The sequence below is a fragment of the Ambystoma mexicanum genome, chromosome 8 (assembly GCF_040938575.1).
Source record: "Ambystoma mexicanum isolate Mex_15411 chromosome 8, UKY_AmexF1_1, whole genome shotgun sequence".
Lineage (NCBI taxonomy): Eukaryota > Metazoa > Chordata > Amphibia > Caudata > Ambystomatidae > Ambystoma > Ambystoma mexicanum.
The window spans coordinates 1,390,428,150-1,390,443,186 of NC_090929.1; the positions used below are offsets into that span (position 1 = coordinate 1,390,428,150).

At 49.4% G+C, this 15,037-nt stretch overlaps 1 protein-coding gene across 4 annotated transcripts in view; it reads right to left on the reverse strand.

Annotated features, from left to right (window-relative positions):
* CUTC (cutC copper transporter) overlaps positions 1-15,037 on the reverse strand; it is a 435,187-nt gene that overhangs the window by 205,656 nt on the left and 214,494 nt on the right. For all 4 annotated transcript variants that reach the window (XM_069611524.1, XM_069611523.1, XM_069611525.1 and 1 more), the window contains one exon: positions 11,643-11,702. In XM_069611524.1, coding sequence (XP_069467625.1) covers positions 11,643-11,702 — 60 coding nt within the window. The remainder of the gene's footprint in view (positions 1-11,642; positions 11,703-15,037) is intronic.

Consider the following 15,037-nt stretch of genomic DNA (forward strand, 5'->3'; position numbering starts at 1 on the left):
GGAGCCCCTGGAGTGGTGGCCGGAGAGAAGAACGGAAGGCCCGGGCGTCGCTGAGCCCACGAGGTGAGCCGGGGGAAGACCTGCATTCCCCCACCCCCTTTGCCCACCATATCCTCTGGAACCCCGAGGCGTAACACCCCGAACGGCTCCATCCGCCCCGGGCCCACGCTAGCGTAGACAAGATCCGCCAGGCCCTCCGCCATGTCCACCAAAGGAGCCAGGTCCAAACAGCGCCAAACCACCATAGATACCTTCACTGCTGGGGGCCCCATCGCTTCCGAAACCTCTAGCGGCACAACCTTGGACGCACAACCCGACCTCCCGGGAACGGCCACTGAACCTAGCAATGCCCAAATCCTTGAGGCCATTAAATTGTTCCAGACCACCATGGAGCAAAAAATTGACGCGGTGGCCATAGATCTGGGCCTCCTACGCCAGGACGTCCGCTCCTTAGCCGACAGGACTGATACACTTGAGGCTCAAGTGCGCGAAAATACAGAAACCAAAGTGGAGCTCCTCAGAGATGTTGACGAACTGCAGCAAAGAGTGAAGAACTTGGAGGAAAGGGCCGAAGAGGCAGAAGGGAGGGCACGCCGAAATAACATCCGCCTCCTGGGCCTGCCGGAGGGCATTGAGGGATCCGACCCCACGAACTTCGTGGAGAACCTTATGCTACAGGAGATTGGCGCCGAGAAACTGTCCCAAGGCTTTACGATCGAGAGGGCCCATAGATCCCTCACCAAAAGACCCCCTCCTGGCACCCCACCCAGACCAGTAATAGCGAAGGTTCTTAATTACAGAGACCGGGAGACCATCCTGGCCTACTCGCGGTCGGGCGGCCAGATCCTCAGAGACTCGGCCAAAATATCCATCTACCCCGACTACACCTTCCAGGTCCAACTGAAGAGGGCTCAATTCATACATACCAAAGCTAGATTGAAGGCCGCCGGACTGCGCTACATGCTCCTCTATCCCTCTAGATTGAAAGTAATACGCAACAACAAAGCCCACCTATTCGACACTCCGTCTGAGGCCCGCGACTGGATGGATAGGGAACAGATCCCCGACATAGAGGCGAAGGGGCGACGACCGCGCTGAGCCACACCACGCTGGCGGCGCTGGGCCCGAGGACCCCCATGGTCCCCTCCACGCAAGTGCCAGCTTGTCACAGCTGAACAGATCCTTAGCAGCGAGGCACCAGAGTCGAACACTCTTCCACCCCCGGAATCTTTTCCTGTTTTTTTTTTTTTGGGTATACCCATACCCGCCCGTAGGGCACCAGGCGACCAATGCACGGTCTAATGGAGCAGAAACGGGATAGTCATGACGGGGGATACCTCGCTCGACTTGTTATTAGTTTGAGTTGTTTAAAGTTACGGGGGGGAGGGAATATGGGAGTTGGCACGAAGGTTAGGTGCCGGGGAAGGGAAACCACTAGACCACTGACGTCCAGAATACATAACCCGAGGACCACTCAGCCCCTAAGCCAGGCGACACCCAAGCCACTGAGTGGGGGAACAAGAGGCAGTTGCTTCACAGTTATGTACCCTTATCTAAGAGCGCTTAGACCACTGACATCCCCTACATGCTTCTTGCCGCTGACACGGCCCCTACCTGCACCCCCAAACAGACGCTATACCCCCTATTACCCATGGCTGCCACGATAAAAATCATCACGTGGAACGTCAGGGGCATGAATAGCTATGTGAAACAACGTCGCGTCCACGCATACTTGAAAAGGTGCAAAGCCGGGATTGCCATGCTTCAGGAAACCCATCTCTCTGCTGATAAACTTAAAGCATTGGCCAAAACTTGGCGAGGAACCTTGATAGGATCCTCCTACTCCTCCTATGCAAGGGGAGTCTTGATATGGGTTGACCCAACCACCCCCTTCAGACTAATAAGCACAAAGACTGATGATGAAGGTAGGATGGCACTAGCGTATGGCACCATCGAAGGCAGAGAGGTATGCCTAATTAGCACCTATGCACCCAACCACGACGCTACCGCTTTCTTCCACTCCCTGTACCCAAGGCTCAGCCCCTACAGGGACGGCGTCATGATTTGGGGAGGTGACCACAATTGCACCCTAGACCCTCTAAAAGATAGATCTGATGATAAACATACCCGCCCATCCCCCCCGGCCAAGATTCTGTCCAAACTGACTAACCAGCTGTTACTCCGAGACTTGTGGAGAGAACTGCACCCTGATCAGCGAGTTTTTTCCTTTTACTCCCCTCCCCATGCTGTCCACACGAGGCTGGACTACTTGTTTGTAAGCCAAGAACAGCAAGCTATGTTTAGCGACGCCCTCTACCTGCCCAGGGTCCTGTCTGACCATTCCCCGCTGCTGGCCACCTGGGAAGTGTTCCCGCCTAGACCCCCGATCCCCACTTGGAGGCTTAGAGCCGAAGCCCTCCATGACGCGACCCTTCGGGAACACGTAAGCGACTACACCGAGGAGTACTGGGAACGAAATTTGAATAGCGTCAGATACATGGGCACTGCATGGGAGGCATACAAGGTAGTCATAAGAGGGGAGATGATTGCGTCCATAGGAGGGGCCCGTAGATCCATCACATCCTCCCTGGAACGCTCGGAAGCGGAGCTGGGTGAATTGGAAAACAGGGCTGATTTAACCCCTGAACTCCTACAAAAAATAACCGACCTGAAGCAAACCTGTTTAACACACTGGGAATCCCTGGGTAAATTGAGTTATACTAAACACATTGAAAGAACCCACGCCCTAGGAGACAAACCCGGGAAACTCCTGGCTTGGTTGTATAAAAGTGAGACCCCCCGAGCTCCCATTTGCCAAATTCTTAAGCCGGATGGCACCACGGCACATACCCAAATTGAAATCAACTCAGTTTTTTCAGATTTCTATCATAATCTTTACTCCGAGACCCCGCCCGAGGCTGATACCAGCATTGAAGACATCTTAGACATCATTGAGCTGCCTAAATTAGACTCACAGATGGCCGAAACACTAGACGAGCCCATCACTCCCGACGAAGTAAAAGCAATCATTAGATCCCTCCCCTCTGGAAAAGCCCCTGGTACTGATGGCCTCCCCGGTGAGTTTTACAAAACTTACGAGGAAACTCTGGCTCCTCTGCTGACCCAAGTGTATAACGAGGCTTATGAGCGCGGCACCCTCCCCGACACCATGAGGGAAGCCGTTATCATCCCCCTTCTCAAGCCTGGCAAGGAAGGTACGGACTGCGGCTCCTATAGGCCCCTCTCCATGTTAAACGTTGACGGTAAAATCCTCACCTCTCTCCTAGCGAACAGATTGCGTAGGGTAATACCACACTTAATCCACCAGGACCAAACGGGCTATGTGCCCGGGCGCTCCATAACCGAGAACCTGCGGAGATTGCACCACGTTATATACAGCACGGAACTGAGGCCCCAGAAATACGCGGTCGCGTCATTAGACGCCACCAAAGCTTTCGATTCTGTGCGCTGGGAGTGGCTATATGCCACCATGATAAAAATGGGAATAGGACCTGTTTTCTTAAATTGGACTAAATTGATTTACACCAACCCATCTGCCAGGGTGCGGACCAACAAGACATACTCTGACTCGTGGTCTCTCCACAGGGGCACTCGCCAGGGATGTCCTCTCTCCCCGATGCTTTATATCATCGCCAGTGAACCCGTGGCCGCATACCTCAGACAGGAGTATGGCGATGGGGGCATTGAGATCGACGGGATAACTCATCTGGTCTCCATGTATGCTGACGATACCCTGCTATACTTACACAACCCCGAACACCTCTTGCCCTACATTCTTGAAACCCTAGAATGCTTCCAAATTCACACAGGAATCCGTATTAACAAAAGCAAGTCCTGCCTCTACCCGCTTGCTGCACTATACAGAGAAAACTTCAGATCCCTGCCCTCCTTAGATCTGCAATGGCAGTCGACCTCCTTCAAATACCTTGGAATCACTATACACCGTAACCCCCACACAGAACACATCCTCAACACAGTCAGAGCTAAAGATGCCCTAGCAAACTCCATGGACTTTTGGGGGAAGCTTCCGCTTTCCGTGGCCGGGAGAGCAGGTCTCCTCAAAATGGTAGCACTTCCACGCCTATTACACAACTTCACCAACGTGCCCTTCAACATCCCCCCTTCCTTCTTTAGAGACATCAATAAACTATGCAGGCAGTTCCTCTGGCAGGGGGGCAGGCACAGGGTAGCACTGGAAACACTTCAAAGACCCTACGAAAGAGGGGGTCTGAAAGTCCCCAATTTCGAACTATACTACCTTGCAAGCCAGCTAAGACATGTGATGCGATGGATGGCCGATGAGATCACCACAGATACCAGACTTCTCCAACCAGCTCTGACAGGCTTCCTACTCAGGGACCTACTCTGGGTCAAGGAGGACGCCCTAAGGCAGCACCCTTATCTGGTACAGCTCGGAACTCGGCTCTGGAGAAGGGCTTGCAGAACGTTGGGGTCCCCTGATCCGTACTCCCCACAGATCCCCATAGCAGCAGTCATGACCCATCGCCCGTGGGGGCAACTGGAAACGCGAGCACAGTGGGAGCCCTGCGGGGTGGCCACCCTCGGAGACCTGGTTCAGGATCGGGTAATCCTAACATTCTCCGACCTGAGCGAGTCCTCGGAGCTACCTACAGGACAATTTCTGCTCCACAGAGCAGTGATCCAGGCCATGAAAGACAGATGGCCGGTGGCGACCATTCTTGCAGCGGAGGACGAGATTATTGAGACTATGTTGAACACCGCCGAGGGGGGCCACGAGACCTCACGGCTCTACGAAGCCTTAATGTTAGGCACGACCAGGAATGAGCTCAGGAGCAGAGGGAAGTGGGAGCACGAACTGGGCCGGGAATTTGACGACAAGGAATGGGAAGGAGTAACCCTTTATCACAAGAAAATCTCCAGAAACGCCCGTCTGCAACTTATCCAACTATACATTACCAACAGGGCTTACCTAACTCCGGAAACTATATCGTCTTTCAAGGGCGCAGCCATCCAGCTATGCCCTAAATGCAATGAGCCGAAGGCGGGAATGACTCACATGTTCTGGGGTTGCCCAGCGATACGCTCCTTTTGGATGCAGGTGCGGGGAAGGGTGGCAAAAGCAGACATTGAACTGGACGTACATAGCCCTGTGGCCTGCATCCTGGGCAGGTGCAGCCGTGATCGCAAAAACAAACCCCTAAATAGACTCAAAGACTTAATTTATATCACGGCTAAAAGACGCATAGCCATGTGTTGGAAGAGCCCCAAAGGCCCGATTGAAGCACAATGGTGGAACGACCTCACTAAGTGGTTGGCAGCCGAGACCGGAGCGTGGGAAACCGCTATCCACGAACAGAGGCTGGACTCCAGTGAGGAATTACATCGCTGGGTGTCGCTGACCGTGCCATTACTCCACCTTGGAGCGGTGGATGACCCCTCAGTTGATCAGCCAGCCCTGACCTCTGAACTGGCTCGATATTGAACAGTGGAGTTGATCGGAGTCTTGGGGGGTGGGGTGGGGGTGGAGGGTGGTATGGGGGAAGTTATGGACGTGTAATGTATATGCAGTACCTGATATGTTCGTGGTCTATCAATCTGTTGAAAATCAATAAAGAAAGTTTAAAAAAAAAAAAATTCTTTCAGGGCTGTTTTTCTGAGGTGGACAGAATGAACATTCTTCCAAAAGGAATGATGTCTTGTTCGGCCGTTTCTATGGGACATTTCTCAGTTCGATGAGGGGGTGGAGACTGAACAATGGATTCTGAGAAGACATCAGCGAATCCATGATATTCTTGTGGTACAAGATTGAGATTTGAAAAAGAAACAGGATGGTCCTCCGAACAGCCAATCAGTGGATTCTGGATGCTGTCTGAGTGTTGGGACTAACAATGGGAAAGGCAATTTTCTGAGCCAAGAAACAGGGAACCAGCACAGTTTATAAAGGGGTTGTGTCTGTGAAGCCATGGCATGCCTAATACCACTGTGTAGTGGGCTGTCTTGATAATATCGAAACAGAGCTATTCCTGATGGTTGTTAATGGTTAGCCATCGATTCCTTCTACGGCCTGAATCTGTTCCTTGTTTTCTCAGGGAATCTGATGTAGTCGGGCCCATTCGTCGTCCAGAAAAATCCCCATGGCCCCAGAATCCACCAAGGTGAGTACAGAATGGGCTTCTCCTTGGTCAGACAACAAAGAGACCTAAAGAACAACCAAAGAAGAACGTAGTGCAGGCCCTAGAGTAGCCGAGAAAACGGAGCAAGTATCGACCTCCCGAACCCCGGCTCCATTTAGGAATGGGAGGTGGCGTTTCCCAAATGCCTAGATGGAACAATAGGGCAGTTGAGTACCATGTTTTTGGGAGAAGCACAATATAAACACAACCCCAACTCAACTCTTTGATTTCTTTCTTCCGTGGTAAGGAGTCCCTGTAGAGATACCATCTGCATGGGTTTGGGGTGCCCCATGGCAGAGTGAGGTGCTTCTCGAGGGCTTGGATACACTGGAGTTGGCTTCAGGGATGAAGAGCAAGATTTTCTTTTTCAGATTTTCTTTCCTCAAGACGGTAGTCGATCTGCATGGCCATGTCAAGGAGAGCTTGAAAGGAGCCAGGCCGGGAAAGACGTGCCAGCTCATTCTTAATTTCCTCATTAAGTCCTTTCCTGAAAAGAGTAAAGCAAGCATTGGCTGACAAGCTGGCTTCTTTTGCCAGTTGCTTGAAACAAGTGACATAAGTTAACATATCCTGTGGTGCCTGCTGAAATTCCAATAATTTCTCTTGAGCAGAAAACACCATATCAGGTCGATCAAACGTGGTAATAAAGGAAAGTACAAACCCATCATAGAGGTCCAATTGTGGGTCTCCAGAGACAACTAAGGTGGTAGCCTAGTTAAGGGCATTGCATGTTAGATGGGATATGATGAATCCTACCTTGGCCCTATCGATGGGAGTATAAATAGGGCTTGAAAGTGAAGTGAACCATGCAGTAATTCAAAAATGCCTGCAACGTTTTGGGGGAACCATATTTCTTCAATACGCCCCCCATGGAAGTTCCTTCCTGCATGTTAGTATCTCGTGACAACACCAGTTGTCTCAAGGCAGCATTTTCAGCCTTCAGATTCTGTACGTCAGTGGAAAGTTCTTGCATACAGTGCAGTAAGTCCTGAACAGAGGGATCTATGTCCACAAATGCAAAGGTTGGTGTCTCCAACTGTCAGTTTTTGTAGACTTTGGGACAGGGCTCACCTGTGGAGTCTTTTGGGTGGCCTTCTTGGCTGCCTTCACCTCGGGGATTTTCTTTTTGGTCCGAGTCTCATGAAAAAGGGGCAAGCCTCCCCTGACGCCACCGCGCCTAGTTGGTAAACCACCAAGCAGGCTGACCCTGGAAGACAACCCAAAAGACAGGAAAAACCCTCAACAAGGGAAAAACCTGTAGATTGTCTGGGGGTGGTTCGGAAGGAAGTGATGTCCAAGAATCTGGTGAACAACTGAAGCGGCAAGAGGTAGCAAGGCTGGAGGCAACAGGCACAGAGGAACCACAAGGCGTGAGGGCGCAGGACAAGAAGGGGAGAAGCAGCGAGACTAGCAAGGAGCAGAACAGGTAAGGAATGAGGACCAAGGAAGGAAGGGCAACCAGGAGCGTGCTGAGCAGGGCAAGGACGAGCCGAGCGAGTGCAAGGAAAGAACAAGCCGAGTGTTGAGACGCGAGGCTCAATTGTGGGTTGGGCGCATATGAACGCAGTCAGCAGATTCACTAGACCGCGTTCTATGCAGCCCGGGAACATCTGCGGCGGCCATATTGCTAGTAGAAATGGTGCCCGCAAGCCACAAACTGAGCTTCCAGGCTCGCCAGAAGGATCTGTGGCGGTAAGTCATGACATTTTGACATTTGCAGCACACAACACTCTCTGTGTAGTGTTGCTGGGGGCACTTTCGGTTTCCCTCTTTATTTTATCTTATAGGGGAAAATGTGCATCTTCCCTATCTTTTTTTATTGTGAGTTCACCATATGTGGAGTGCTGAAGGGTTAATGCTGTATCCCCTTTCCCACGGCACCTGCAACTTTTTGCTTACAGTGATAAGCTAATCTGAATGGCTGGTGGCAGTGATTTTATCCTACCAACTTTTGTGCAATGTTTACTCCCAGGCTGTACTCACATCTGCAGTAGTGCACAGAAGGGTCACCATTGACCCAAAATCAAGATGGCCTGTCCTTTCTTGGTACTCCTGCTTTGCAGGGTGGGGGAGGTCCTGTTTTGACTTTTGGCTTTGGCTGATCCCTTTATGAAGCCTGCTAAGGCGCCAGTATGTCTAAGTACAGGACACAGGGGAGGACTCTGAAAATCTGCTGTTCTTTTTCTTCTGCTGTGCCTGCCTGGAACCAGTTCCAACTGGGAGGCTGGTTGTGGTTAAAGGACGGCCACCATCCACCGTTTGAATGGTGCAGGGGTGCTGATTGGCTGGGTTCCTGCATAAGAGGCATGGATTCTGAGGCTGAAGACAAGCTGACCACTGAAATGGAAGAAATGACGAGGAGAAAGAGGAGAGATGCCGGGAGTCACTTCCAGACGACCAGAGATGCCTTCTGAGTAGTCTCTGCTGTCCGACCCTTTCTTCCAAGTGCCAGTCTGAAGGTGACTTGCATTTCGAGCCGTCCCACAACAAGTTTTGACCTTCAACGGCTACAAACCAACAATAGCCTCAGACCTGTGGCTGTTGTGCAGTGCATCGCCTTCTGAAGATTGAATACTCCCGAAACTGGTGGACTCCTTCCGGACCAACAGAGGCAAGATTGCCCTTCTTGAAGTCCCCTCACCAGAGTGTTGGACCGAGAAAGTGCAAAGAATCGGCTGGCCGGTAACAGTTCTTCACCCTGTTCTCATCATGCTGAATTTCAAAGAAGAATTCAACTTACAAACAGATGCTTCAACCATTGCTTTGTAGGCAGTATATCACAAGTTGAAGATATAAAAGAAAAATCTTTAATCTATATTAGCTGGAAACTATACCCCAGAGAGATGAAGTACTCAATAGTGGAAGTGGATGCCCCGGCAATCAAATGGGCTGTTTACAGTCTCTAATACTATCTGACAGCATGGTAATTCAAGCTAATAGCTTGCCCTGCTCCTTTGGCTTGGATAGCCAGAAACGAAGAAACAAATCTACAAGTCTTGAGGTGGCTCTGCAACCATTTTCATTCACAGTTGAAAATACGGGGCCGGTACAAAACAGTCTAACAGATTGTATTTACAGATCCCCAAAACCAGATAGTTTGCATGGAGGAGGAAGAGGAAGAATTGGAAGAAAGGGTTGGGGTGTGTGACAAGGCCAGGAACTCCTCTCAGCCTGGTGTCGGAAGGCTACCAGGAAGCCATTTAGACACAGTCCTATGACAGAGGTGGATGTTGGTATTGGAGAGGGCCCCAATTTGTGCATTTACAGATCCTTATCTCCTGTCTTACCTCTGAACACAGATAGTTGCCAGCCTTTTTCTATCCGTTATAAAGCTTTTCCAGCACAAACTAACATTGCATGGGCGCTGTGAAGATCGGCTATAGAGAGTGGAAAGGAGGCTGCTGTGATGAATCAGTGATGATTCCCCCAGAAAACCTGGCCTGGGACGCTTCTCATGTGAGCAGGGAAAGGCAGACGCTTTCTGATCCCGACTCTGCAGGTGGTGTTCTGCGGGAGGATCACATGGGGGGAGCAGGTCAGGAGAAATGGGAATCCCCATGTGTAACTTCTCCCAAGACCCCAACCTTCCAATGACTTACTGCAAAACAGAAGAAGTGAGAAAAACAAACTTTGTCATTAGGGACTTCATGTCCCATAATTCCCGAAGTACTGGGACAAGGGCTAAAGACGAACAAAACTACAGAAGCAGTCAGCTTGTTAATGACACTGAGCCACACCTGAGGGAAACTGGGAGGCTTAAAAGGCCCCCTCAGGTGCAGGCCATTGGTGAGCAGGGAAAGCAGTGTAAGCAGCCAAAGCAGAAACTGGAGGAGGGAGAAAACGCCAGGACCACTGTTAAGTAGAGAACAGTAGCCGGTCCTGAGTGTCTTTGCCTCCAGGACTCTTACTTGCAGAGGCTATGCAGCGGGAAGCAAAAGTGCAGAAAGCTTTCTTCCCCAAGAAGCTGTCCCCGGTGGCTGGCAAGCACCAGGAAGCCTGCCTCCGGAGCAAAGAGGGTGCCTTTTACAAGTGGTGCGGACGATGGCGGAGCAAAAGTAGCAGATTTCCGGGTCGTGAGGAGCCACTGAAGCAGAATACCTGTGAGTTCACTAGCTGAGAGTGGCACAGGTGCCCACTGGTTTGATGTTGTAAAGTGATGAACACTGCAAAGCTGGTGTATGCTGACCTTAACCACCGAGGCACTTGTTGCCTCATGTTTCTGATCCCTCACAATGCTGAGAAAAGCAACAGAAGCGCCGCCACCAGCATATAAAACAGGATGCTGCAACTGGAAGGGCAAAAGGGAGATATGTTAGGAAGAACCAGCAAGCCCACGCAACACCAAGACCAACCCCTAGACAACCAGGGAAAGAAAAGGGAAGAAGGCCCCGTGTTCCTAAAAGACTTACTGGGAGACCCAGCGAACTTTTTTCCCGGAAAATGAACATGGACACGGGGCGTGTTCCGGGCCACAACCTTAGAGATGTGACTAGCCCATGCTGAGAAAGTGGACGGGGCTTAGCCTTCTTTTTAAGATTTCCCCTTGCACATACATGTCTTTGGTGGGGATGATAGGAGAGCTGGCCAATCAACACAGGGTGGAAGGGGATTTAAGCATAGGACAGGAATCAGGAAGTGTTTTTTATGTTGTTGGCTGAAGTCAGAGTTGGAGCTGACGGACGATCAAGAGAGCAGTAGGAGGAAGGGAAGGAGGGTGTAGCAGCTGGCAAACAAGATTTGTGGTGCAGGTGTGGTATTGGTTTAGGAGAAGAAGTGGTTCTGCAGAGTGAGTGTGCGTGTTTAAGTGGCAAGTGTTTAGAGAGGGGATAGTGTGGAGTAAATTTAAAGTGATGGGTACAGGGTGAATGGAAGGCAGTTGCGTAGTTGGTGGGAGGAGAATAAAAGTAGGAGATGGGGAATAGTAGCCGCAGGCAGAGAAAAACAGTGAGAGGAGGAGAGTGATAATATGAAGAGAGCCGTAGTGGCGGGTGGAGGGTAGTAGTGGTAGGAGGAGAGAAGCAGTGGTAGAAGGAGCGGAATGAAAGATTGTCAGGAAGAGTAAGGTAGAGGGAGAGTCAGTAAGATTAGAAGAGAGGAAGTGAGTCTGTGTGAATTAACTAGCCTGAGTCCAACCAGTAAGCGCAAGGAACTATCCCAATCCACCGCTGAATAGAGTAGGGACAGCTAAGAAGTCCCTGAGGACTCGGTAGCCTATGGTATAAGACTGAGATTAGACAGTAGAGCTCAATATTCAGTAGCACTTTCCAGAATCCTAAATATTAATGTTGGGTTGTTGTGAGGTATAGTGGGATAAGGATTGTGCCGTAGTACATTGATAAGCATATACCTGAAAAATCTAGATGATTGTAATTTGTAGAGAAAAAAGAAATGCTTGAAGGAAAAGTAGACCAGCGAAGTGGTGCCACCTGCAGCCATGAAAGGAATGAGCCAAGACATAATACTCACCGAAGCTGGGTGTGGTTCCTCCTTCCAGCAAGTTTGAACACAGTTCAATGCGTCCTGCACCTGAGACAAGAGCACACATTAGAATCCACACAAGGATATTTGCACACATTAGTGAAGAGAAAAAAAGTAGCATATTGAATACCAGCTTACAAACAGAACAGAAAGATAACAGTCTAGGAATATAACTTAGGACCAATCATAGAAACAGTTTCAATTAGTCAGTAGATTAGTTCAATGCAACTATCCTCATGGAATTAAAGAGGATTAGTTACTTCTTGCCGGTTTCAAAATTCACAGGTTAAATTTGGATGAGCCGGAGCAACTTGACTAGCAAACAACTTATACCTCAATGCACCACAGGCCGGAGGCTGCAGTATCAACCACAGAAAATCATCAGCTGCTCATAGCCCTGCTCCGTCACCAACTCACAAGTAAAGCTAACACACTGCTACAATCAAAAGGATGCTAGCAAGACATCAGCACAATGTGCCACTGCCTTTTAAAACGCCTTCACAAGTGTTCAATGTACATCTAATTCTGAATCTATTAACTTCCTAGTTCAGGACAAACTTTCACACTAAACAGCATTTTATTATAAAATGTGAAATCTTGATACAGTGAGAAACCCCAAATATCTAGCTTACACTGTAGTTGATTTACACTGGGTGCTGTTCAGAAGGCTCCCTCTTAGTACGCTGTGCCCATGACAAACTACTGCCCTCGATCACTTATGAAAAGTGTTTTGTATTCAGTCCAAAAGTTAATTATGTTTGGTGTATCTTAGCACTACCTAAAACAATGACTACGCAGTCGACTACCAATTTTAGTAAGAGTACAAGAGTGTTTAAAAAGTTGTGATTTTCATTCCACCACAATTACAAAAAAGTAAAAGCGCGTTTGATGGACTGTGGCCCATTTCTGAGTAATGCATGTCTTCAAGCTGTTGCTGCTCAAGTACTGGGGCTCCCACACTCTTGGTTAATTTGTAAAACTCAGGGTTTCACCCTAAGTAACCCAGGGTAATCCCTTGCTCACTGTGCCGTAGAGAGGCTCAGCTTTACCTCACTGAGGAGGGCCAACAAGGCCGAAACACATGTCTGGGGTTGCTGATGGTACTCTTGTTCAGAGGAGAACTGTCTAGCATTTCGGTGCTGGACTGGCCTTGTCCGTGGGACCAGACTGATCTGCACATGGATATTTCTCTTCTGTGAAGGGGGCAGTGAGCTAAAACGTGCTTGTAGCCCCACTGAGTGGAGGAGATTCCATAGAACAGAGTATTTGACTCATGTTCGTTCTCAGTAGAGGGACTCCCACACTCTTGCTTAATGCTTAAATATTTAGGTCCTCTGGAAATAGGATGCTTTGTAAGACTTGGAGCCCAAGATGCTTGGGTTGGAAACTGTGGTCGTTGATTTTATATTGTCTGAAGGATTATATATAGGACCTGTGACAAATCACAGAATTCATCACATCTTCCCTAGGGGGAGCCACCCCCTTTCCAGCTAGGGAGATGAGCCTGCTCAGCAAAACCCTCCATAGGGGTTTGGGAAAGCAGAATCTCACTGGGAGCGACTCCCCTTCCATGGAAAAGGCCTCCCATTCCCATGGGGAACTCCCTATACCCAAAGTATTAACTGCCTACATTGGAGTAAGAAAGAATGACATCACATCTATGTGTTGGACTTAAGGGAACACTGACATTACCTCTGTGTTTGGCTCATGGTAGTGCTGAACCTCCTACAGGCTTTACGGCAGGTGGTGAGCAGTTCGCCCTTTTCCATCTCGAAGCAAGAATAAAGGGCCAACAACCCTTGAATGGAGGAGGAGAAACCCTACGCTGAGGTGAGCCTCCGGAGTGATAACGTTGGTGAGGGGCAGAGCTGCAGAGAACAGCAGATTCGGCTGTATTGCGTGAGAAAGCGGACGCCCGAGGGAGACGCCTTCCGCCCAGCAGATCAGAGCACGTGGCCCGAGAGGCAGAGGCTGTGCAAAGAGCACCATACCTGGAGGTGGGATCATATACAAGATGTGGTGGGCCTGGAGCCTGCAAACAGCCGCTGAATCTGGGAACAAAGGGAAGATGGGGTCCTCCGTTCCCAACCTGAGAGCCAAACAGCGACAGAAAGCAGGGACGATCGGTATGCGAAAACCGCTAGTCTCCAGTACTGAAGGGCAGAAAACTGTGGGGAACGATACTGCCAGCACGGAATGGAGCAAACCACACAACACAGCAGGTACGTGGGTTTCCCAGGTCAGAGGGAGGAGAGGAGAGGAACCAACAAGTGGGGGAGAGGGAAGGACTACCCTGAGAGGTACCCAACCCGACTAAAGTGAGGCAAAATCAATCAAAGTGGTGGAGAGGGATTAGGGAAATATCCCTTCACCTAAAGAAATTGACATTTTGTGTTCTTAGGGACTTGAAATATTTTGTTGGGACTTTGGGTAAAACTGTGAGGAACCTTTGTAGACAGCCAAGACTCAGGAGGGATTCCTGTGACGCCCGAGAGAAATTGTGTGGAAACCCCAGAGTGCAGGGCACTCAACTTAATTTTCTTTACATTTTTTTAATTGGTAGGTGTATTATTGACCAGCACAATAGTTTATAGGAAGGGAACTCCCATTTAGAAAAAAGGGCAGTAAAATGTGTTCTTTTTATTTAAATAATGTTATGTGTAAACTATGTCATCTGGTCCGAGTCCTTCTGGCTTGCCAGAGACCACAAATTGACCCTGTTTTGTCACAGGTCGCACATGCAAGGAGGCCAAAACAGGGAAGATGTGCATTTGTTGGCAATTTGACAAAGTACCCTTTCTGGACCCTGTTAGGGAGAATTCTCTTATAAGGCTAATTTCCCAAACCTAGTGAGTCCCCCAGCAGCTTTGCTGGATTTTTTTGGGGTTTGATTTTTTCTCCTGCTAAGAGTGAGACTCTTTTCCTCCCACTCTTAGGCATGATTTGAGTGTCTTTGACTCTTTGTGTGCTTATGGGCTATGGGGTTTTCCTTCTACTCCATAGGGTATAATCTATGTTTTATGTGTGTGTTACACAGCACCCTCAGTGCAGTAACACAGAGGTGTCATAGTGACCCCCAAACATAGACTCCATACCCTGGGACTGACTACTGTCTCCCAGGGCATGTAAAGTCACCATTGACTTTACTAGTCCTAAATTGTGAACAGAACCAGTACAAACCATCATATTGTGGTTAATTATATTGCCCCTGGGTCTGTTTTCAAGGAAGCACTGTCCAGTCCCCCCTTGTCGAGTTTCTGGCTGGTGGCAGTGGTTACCACGCGAGATATTCAACCGGAATATTCTCTATGGGATTTTCCCATTGATTTTAAACGCACCACTTTTTGGTGCAATGTTAAAGATACCGCTAGTTTATTTATTTA